The following is an 8456-nucleotide window of genomic DNA, read 5'->3' as shown; positions in this document are numbered from 1 at the left end:
ATAATGTCATCCTGGTACAAAATGTCAACCCAGTACAGAACGTTATCCTGGTAAATAATGTTATCCAGGTACAAAATGTCAACCCAGTACAGAACGTTATCTTGGTAAAGAATGACATCCTGGTACAGAATGTCACCCCAGTGCAGAACGTTATCCTGGTAAATAATTTTATCCTGATACAGAATGTCACCCCAGTACAGAACGTTATTCTGGTAAAGAATGTTATCCTGGTACAAAATGTCACCCCAGTACAAAATGTCACCCCAGTGCAGAATGTTATCCTGGTAAAGAATGTCATCCTGGTTCTAAATGTCACCTCGGTACAAAACGTCATTCCGATCCAGAATATCACCTGGATATTGAATGTCATCCCATTACAGAAAGTCACCCCAGTAAAAACCAGTACAGAATGTCACCCCAGTACAGAATGTCCTCTCGGAAGGGAATGTAACCCCAGTACAAAAAAGTCACCCTGTTGAAATTCTGTATCGATGTCGTGTTAGAGAATGTCACCCAGGTACAACAGCCGTGTCACCCTGGGTCGCACTGTATATCGGCAGACCCAATGCAGAACAAATTGTCGCCATTTGGGTCGGGTCTGACTGATCACCTCTTTTGTGTGAATCAGAAGCCGCCACCAGCCTGGCTGTGGACTTTGAATCCCCCCCCCCCCCCCCATCTACACCACGAGACCCCCCCCCCCCTCTCTCTCTCTCTGTCTGTCTTTCTAACTCACTCACTCACTCATACACACTCCCCTTCCTGTCCTGCTCTCTCTCTCTCTCTCTCTCCCCCCCCCCCTCCCTCTCTCTCTCTCTCTCCCCTCTCTCTCCCTCTCTCTCTTAATTTTATTCAAAACATAAATTACTACAGCCCTCAGACGACGAGACGTCAGTGTTCTACCAAACAAAAGGCCTCTGCAGTCACTGCAGGTGTGGCAAGAAGAGGAGGTGGGGGGGAGGGAGCGGGGGGGGGGGGGGGGGGGGGGCAGGGGGGGTACATGGGGGATGAAGGGGTTGAGGGGGGGGGGGGGGTGTACCTTTATTTTCTTCAAGACAATCGTTGTTGTTGTTTCCTCCCAAAAGGTAATGATACTATGAATACCGAAACAACTCCCGGCTTCCCAACAGTGGGGGTGGGGGGTGGGGGGTGGGGGTGAGTGAGGGGTCGCAGACCAGTATCTCTCCACACGAGTTATTTATTTTCACGGCAGACAAATGTATTGTGTAGCACGCGAGTGCCGCAATACATCAGTGAAAAGAAGATGACATTAACTCACTCAGTACGGCCAGTCCTCTCTTCTCCTCTACACAGACCCCTCGGATGTCCAGTGGGTGTCTCAATGACCCAACCTTTAGCTTCCGTCGTCAGAATTGTGGTATTCTTTGTCAACATTCACGACTTCAGTATAAGAGCCTTCCGCTTGCAATATTTTGATGATGGTCATTGGGGTGAAACGCTGTTAACGTCGTCTCTTTCGCCGTTCGTATGGAGAGAGTTAACAAGACAAGTTTGATTAAACAAGGTTGTTTGAAATATTTTTTTCTGGATTTAATTTGTGTCTGATAACCCTCAGTTCTGCACAATCTAGCACACAATGGACTTCATCTTCCTTTGACTTTTTTTTTGCATAATGGACAAATCGTATCAGAAATGTTAGATTGTCTATAACGATGCCGATGAACTAACAGTTCAGAAACACCAAATCTAAATTTCGTCGTTATATACTTCAGATGCCTGTCAACATTCATAGACATATACGTTGGAAAATTATGTAAGTCATTGACAAGTCGATAAATCTCAAACCTGTCACTGCCTTGGATATGTGAATTCCAGTTTTGCCATCTGCTGTCAATCATTCTGTCTCGGAGCACACGAATAAAAGCTTCAGTATCTCCTACCCCTTGGCTAAGCCACACAAATTCAAATGCATGTTCACATAACCACCGTGACATTCGAAACCCAATATTTCTTACCTCTGCCATCTAAATCTGATAACATTCTGTCTCCCTTATATGGTAGTCTATGAGTATCCATCCGTGTCAGCTTTAACCAGTAATGAATTTTAGTAGCAGACTGTAAAGATATCGGTTATCTAATTGTTTCGCCATACATAAAATCTTCATGTGTTTGTGGGGACACCCCCAAGGACTTTTTTCAAAGCATACAAATAAACTTTCTTGCAGTGCATAGCGGCAGCGTCAAGACCCCATAATTCTGCACCATATTGTATCATAGGTTGAATTTGTGCATAAAATATTTCCAAGAAAAGTTTCAGTGACTGGTTATTCAACAATCATAACTTCTTCATGACACCTATCGATACACTTTTAGCTCTGCTTGTCATGTTTTTACAGGCAAAAATAAAGCTTAAACGTGTTGAAAAATACAAACCTATCTACTCATTTACTACAGGCATTATCAACCCGTTATATGTCCATCTTTTCCTTACAGAAAGATATCCACCCTTTCTAAATACTATCATATTGCTTTTATCCACATTAACATTTAGCTGAAGAGAAGGTACGGCACGTTGCAGACTGTTTAGCTGATTTTGTAATCCTATTATTGTTTCTGACATGAATACAACATAATCCACGGGGAGAAAAATGAACATTTCCAGAAAATCGCTAGTAAAAAAAAGATGTGGCACCGTGTCTTTCAGAACTGATAACTTCTACTGTTAACTTGTTTATGAGTAAAGAAAATATAACAGGGTTGCAAATGTCACCTTGTTTAACCCCAAACGTACAGCTAATACATTCAGTTAAACAGGCACCACAACGTACCCTTGCCTTCACGCAGTCATACATACTCATAATACATCTGTACAGTTTTCCACGGATACCATTTTTAAACAAGATAGGCCAAAGTAAGCATTTATGAATGGAGTCAAACGCTATTTCAAAATCAATGAAAGCCACGTACAATTTGCGATTCAAACAAAATTGTCTCTGTATGAAAGCCATCAGCGTAATCATGTGGTCTATAGTAAAATAATTTCGCCTGAACCCAACTTGAAATTCTCCTGTAATATTATTTTCTTCCACCCACAAGCAGTACATTTGGGGGGAGGGGGGGTATCTAGTTAAATATACACAGAGAGAGAGAGAGAGAGAGAGAGAGAGAGAGAGAGAGAGAGACAGAAAGACGGACAGACAGACGGACAGACAGAAAGAGTGACAGAGAGCGAAAGAGAGAGAAAGAAAAAGTAGAGGCTGGAGTGCATGGCAGAGTTTGAGGGGGGACGATAATGCACATGGACAGGGAAGGAGAGAGCGTCCAGTTATTTCACAGTTACCGTGCGGTCAGTAGGGGGTAGAAGTGACGGGGGATAGGGGAGCTCCACACACACACACACACACACACACCACATCACACCACACCAAATTGCGCACGCACACACACACACAAACACACACACACACACACACACACACACACACACACACACACATACACAGGCGTTCGCGCACAGGCACACACATAGAGATACACAACAAACTCCACCAAGCCTTCACGCCGACACCCCCTCCCCGCCTCACCTCCCTCCCCCACCACTCACACACACACACACACACACACACACACACACACACACACACACACACACACACACAGAGAGAGAGAGAGAGAGAGAGAGAGAGAGAGAGAGAGAGAGAGAACACAACTGATCTTGTAAGATCAAACCAATATGGAGACACCTGCAGGACACGATAGATAATTGACTGTCACACACACACCTAACTATATATCCATATCAAAAGAGAGATTGGGGGGGGGATGTGTGTGTGTGTGTGTGTGTGTGTGTGTGTGTGTGTGTGTGTGTGTGTGTGTGTGTGTGTGTGTGGTGTGTGTGTGTGGTGTGTGTGTGTGTGTGTGTGTGTGTGTGTGTGTTCATCAACCACCGTCGCCTCTCTTCCTTGCTCCCTTGTTGGAGACGTGAGATTGGAGTTGGGGAAAAGAGAGAGGGTGGTGGCGGGGGGTGGGGGTGGTGGGGGAGGGCGTAGGGGGTGAGGCGTTGGGGGGTGAGAGGAGATTGAAATGAAGGGGGCGAGAAGACTGTCAGCATGGAAAGAGATTGGTAGGAATGGTGTTAACAGGAAAAACAAACAAACAGATTAGCAGGAATGGTGTTAACAGAAAAACAAACAAACAGATTAGCAGGAAGGATGTTAACAGAAAAAAAACAGATTAGCAGGAAGGGTGTTAACAGAAAAACAGATTAGCAGGAAGGGTGTTAACAGAAAGAAAAAAAAAAGATTAGGAGGAAGGGTATTAACAGGAGATTTCAGAAAGGGTGTTGACAAAAACAAGATATTTACAGAAGGGTGTTGATAAAAGAAGATATTTACAGGAAGGGTGTTGACAAAACCAAGAGATTTACAGGAAGAGTGTTGACATAAACAAGAGATTTCAGGAAGTGTGTCAACAGAAAAAAGAGATGTTCAAGAAGGATGTCAACAGAAACAAGAGATGTTCAGGAAGGGTGTCAACAGAAACAAGAGATGTTCAGGAAGTGAGTCAACAGAAACAAGAGATGTTCAGGAAGGGTGTCAACAGAAACAAGAGATGTTCAGGAAGGGTGTCAACAGAAACAAGAGATGTTCGGGAAGGGTGTCAACAGAAACAAGAGATGTTCAGGAAGTGTGTTAACAGAAACAAGAGATGTTCAGGAATGGTGTTAACAGAACCAGATGTTCAGGATGTGTGTTAACAGAAACAAGAGATGTTCAGGAAGTGTGTCAACAGAAACAAGAGATGTTCAGGAATGGTGTCAACAGAAACAGATGTTCAGGAAGTGTGTTAACAGAAACAAGAGATGTTCAGGAAGTGTGTCAACAGAAACAAGAGATGTTTCGGAAGTGTAACAACATAAACAAGAGATGATCAGAAAGGGTGTTAACAGAAACGAGAGATGTTTAGGAAGGGTTCAACAGAAACAAGAGATGTTCGGGAAGGGTGTCAACAGAAACAAGAGATGTTCAGGAAGTGAGTCAACAGAAACAAGAGATGTTCGGGAAGGGTGTTAACAGAAACAAGAGATGTTCAGGAAGGGTGTCAACAGAAACAAGAGATGTTCGGGAAGGCTGTTAACAGAAACAAGAGATGTTCAGGAAGGGTGTCAACAGAAACAAGAGATGTTCAGGAAGGGTGTCAACAGAAACAAGAGATGTTCAGGAAGTGTGTCAACAGAAACAAGAGATGTTCAGGAAGTGTGTCAACAGAAACAAGAGATGGTCAGGAAGGGTGTTAACAGAAACAGATGTTCAGAAAGTGTGTCAACAGAAACAAGAGATGTTCAGGAAGGGTGTTAACAGAAACAAGAGATGTTCAGGAAGTGAGTCAACAGAAACAAAAGATGTTCGGGAAGGGTGTCAACAGAAACAAGAGATGTTCAGGAAGGGTGTTAACAGAAACAAGAGATGTTCAGGAAGGGTGTCAACAGAAACAAGAGATGTTTAGGAAGTGAGTCAACAGAAACAAGAGATGTTCGGGAAGGGTGTCAACAGAAACAAGAGATGTTCGGGAAGGGTGTTAACAGAAACAAGAGATGTTCAGGAAGGGTGTTAACAGAAACAAAATATGTTCAGGAAGAGTGTCAACAGAAACAAGACGTGTTCGGGAAGGGTGTTAACAGAAACAAGAGATTTCAGGAAGGGTGTTGACATAAACAAGAGATTTCAGGAAGTGTGTCAACAGAAAAAAGAGATGTTCAGGAAGGGTGTCAACAGAAACAAAGATGTTCAGGAAGGGTGTCAACAGAAACAAGAGATGTTCAGGAAGTGTGTCAACAGAAAAGAGAGATGTTCAGGAAGGGTGTCAACAGAAACAAGAGATGTTCAGGAAGGGTGTCAACAGAAAAAAGATATGTTCGGGAAGTGTGTCAACAGAAACAAGAGATGTTCAGGAATGGTGTTAACAGAAACAAGAGATGTTCAGGAATGGTGTCAACAGAAACAGATGTTCAGGAAGTGTGTTAACAGAAACAAGAGATGTTCAGGAAGTGTGTCAACAGAAACAAGAGATGTTCAGGAATGGTGTCAACAGAAACAGATGTTCAGGAAGGGTGTTAACAGAAACAAGAGATGTTCAGGAAGTGTGTTAACAGAAACAAGAGATGTTCAGGAAGTGTGTCAACAGAAACAAGAGATGTTTCGGAAGTGTAACAACATAAACAAGAGATGATCAGAAAGGGTGTTAACAGAAACAAGAGATGTTCGGGAAGAGTGTCAACAGAAACAAGAGATGTTCAGGAAGTGAGTCAACAGAAACAAGAGATGTTCGGGAAGTGTGTTAACAGAAACAAGAGATGTTCAGGAAGGGTGTTAACAGAAACAAGAGATGTTCAGGAAGGATGTTAACAGAAACAAGAGATGTTCAGGAAGGGTGTTAACAGAAACAAGAGATGTTCAGGAAGGATGTTAACAGAAACAAGAGATGTGCAGGAAGGGTGTTAACAGAAACAAGAGATGTTCAGGAAGTGAGTAAACAGAAACCAAAGATGTTCGGGAAGGGTGTTAACAGAAACAAGAGATGTTCAGGAAGGGTGTTAACAGAAACAAGATATGAGCAGCAAGGGTTTTAACGAAGAGACAAAGAAGATTGTGAACAAAGAGAGAAGAGTGTATAAATCCACACAAACACACACACACACACACACACACACACACAAACTCACCTTTTCACAACCACGTCTGACAGTAATGACACAAGATCCGAATCCATGTCATCATTTTCTCCCTCGTTGACGTCAGCAGTGACGTCATGCAGTTCATCGCACATCATGCTTCACACAGTAAAACACTCCATCACATCACATCTTGCACACTGAACACAGAAGAAGACAGGACTTTAACTTAAACAGCTTCCCTTTCGCTCCGTCGACGGTCCGACAGAGACGTGAATTGATACAGAACGTGCTGCAGTCACAAAGATGTCACCACTGTCCGCTCCGTTACAACAGCACGAATAAGGTGGACTTTACATGAAGAACGGTCGTCCCAGCTATATAAAACTAAACGCACTCACTCACTCACACACACACACACACACACATACACACACGAGTCGTTCTGTCAGTCACGTGAACACAGATCCACGTGAGAATGGTGGTGGATGAATCGTCGGTCAGACGTTGGACTTGTGATCCAGTGATCAGAGTTGGAGGCCCTGTTTCGGCATGGTGCTGTGACGGGCACAATAGCCGAGTGGTTAAAGCGTTGGACTGTCAATCTGAGGGTCCCGGGTTCGAATCACGGTGACGGCGTCTGGTGGTTGAAGGGTGGAGATTTTTCAGATCTCCCAGGTCAACATATGTGCAGACCTGCTAGTGCCTGAACCCCCTTCGTGTGTATATGCAAGCAGAACATCAAATACGCACGTTAAAGATCCTGTAATCCATGTCAGCGTTCGGTGGGTTATGGAAACAAGAACATACCCAGCATGCACACCCCCGAAAACGGAGTATGGCTGCCTACATGGCGGGGTAAAAACGGTCATACACGTAAAAGCCCACTCGTGTGCATACGAGTGAACGTGGGAGTTGCAGCCCACGAACGCAGAAGAAGAAGAAGAAGGCATGGTGCTGTGCCCTTAACAAAGTCCGATTTTTTTCACCACACCAAGCAGTGAATGGGAAGGGCCGACATGTTTTTGATTGGGAGGGGTGGGGGGGGGGGGGGGGACGGGGAGGAGGGGGGGCGCGGGGGGGGGGGGGGAGGGGGTTAAGAGCGGCAAAGGGAGAGGATTGGGCCCCACCTTCCTATGCCTAGCGCTGGACACAGTGGAAATGACTTCACTGCCTTCCAATGCCCAGCGCTGGACACAGTGGAAATGAATTCACTGCCTTCCAATGCCTAGCGCTGGACACAGTGGATATGAATTCACTGCCTTCCTATGCCTAGCGCTGGACACAGTGGATATGAATTCACTGCCTTCCTATGCCAAGCGCTGGACACAGTGGATATGAATTCACTGCCTTCCTATGCCTAGCGCTGGACACAGTGGATATGAATTCACTGCCTTCCTATGCCTAGCGCTGGACACAGTGGATATGAATTCACTGCCTTCCTATGCCTATCGCTGGACACAGTGGAAATGAATTCACTGCCTTCCTATGCCTAGCGCTGGACACAGTGGATATGAATTCACTGCCTTCCTATGCCTAGCGCTGGACACAGTGGAAATGAATTCACTGCCTTCCTATGCCCATCGCTGGGACACAGTCGATATGAATTCACTGCCTTCCTATGCCTAGCGCTGGACACAGTGGTTATGAATTCACTGCTTTCCAATGCCTAGCGCTGGACACAGTGGATATGAATTCACTGCCTTCCTATGCCTAGCGCTGGGACACAGTAGATATGAATTCACTGCTTTCCAATGCCTATCGCTGGACACAGTGGAAATGAATTCACTGCCTTCCTATGCCTAGCGCTGGACACAGTGGATAT

The 8456-nt window shown here is 44.7% G+C and overlaps 1 protein-coding gene across 2 annotated transcripts in view; it reads right to left on the bottom strand.

Annotated features, from left to right (window-relative positions):
* The window catches only part of LOC143290508 (PTB domain-containing engulfment adapter protein 1-like), a 135900-nt gene extending 129086 nt beyond the window's left edge, over window positions 1-6814 (bottom strand). Inside the window, exon 1 of one of the 2 annotated variants that reach the window (XM_076600012.1) lies at window positions 6683-6814. In XM_076600012.1, the coding sequence (XP_076456127.1) occupies window positions 6683-6789 (107 nt within the window). In that variant the 5' untranslated portion in view covers window positions 6790-6814. The remainder of the gene's footprint in view (window positions 1-6682) is intronic. The other variant, XM_076600008.1, reaches the window with a different exon arrangement.
* Window positions 6815-8456: the final 1642 nt, after the last annotated feature.

Source organism: Babylonia areolata, chromosome 15 (assembly GCF_041734735.1).
Source record: "Babylonia areolata isolate BAREFJ2019XMU chromosome 15, ASM4173473v1, whole genome shotgun sequence".
NCBI lineage: Eukaryota > Metazoa > Mollusca > Gastropoda > Neogastropoda > Buccinidae > Babylonia > Babylonia areolata.
Note: the sequence above shows the minus strand (reverse complement) of the source record. Positions and strands in the feature narration are given on the sequence as shown.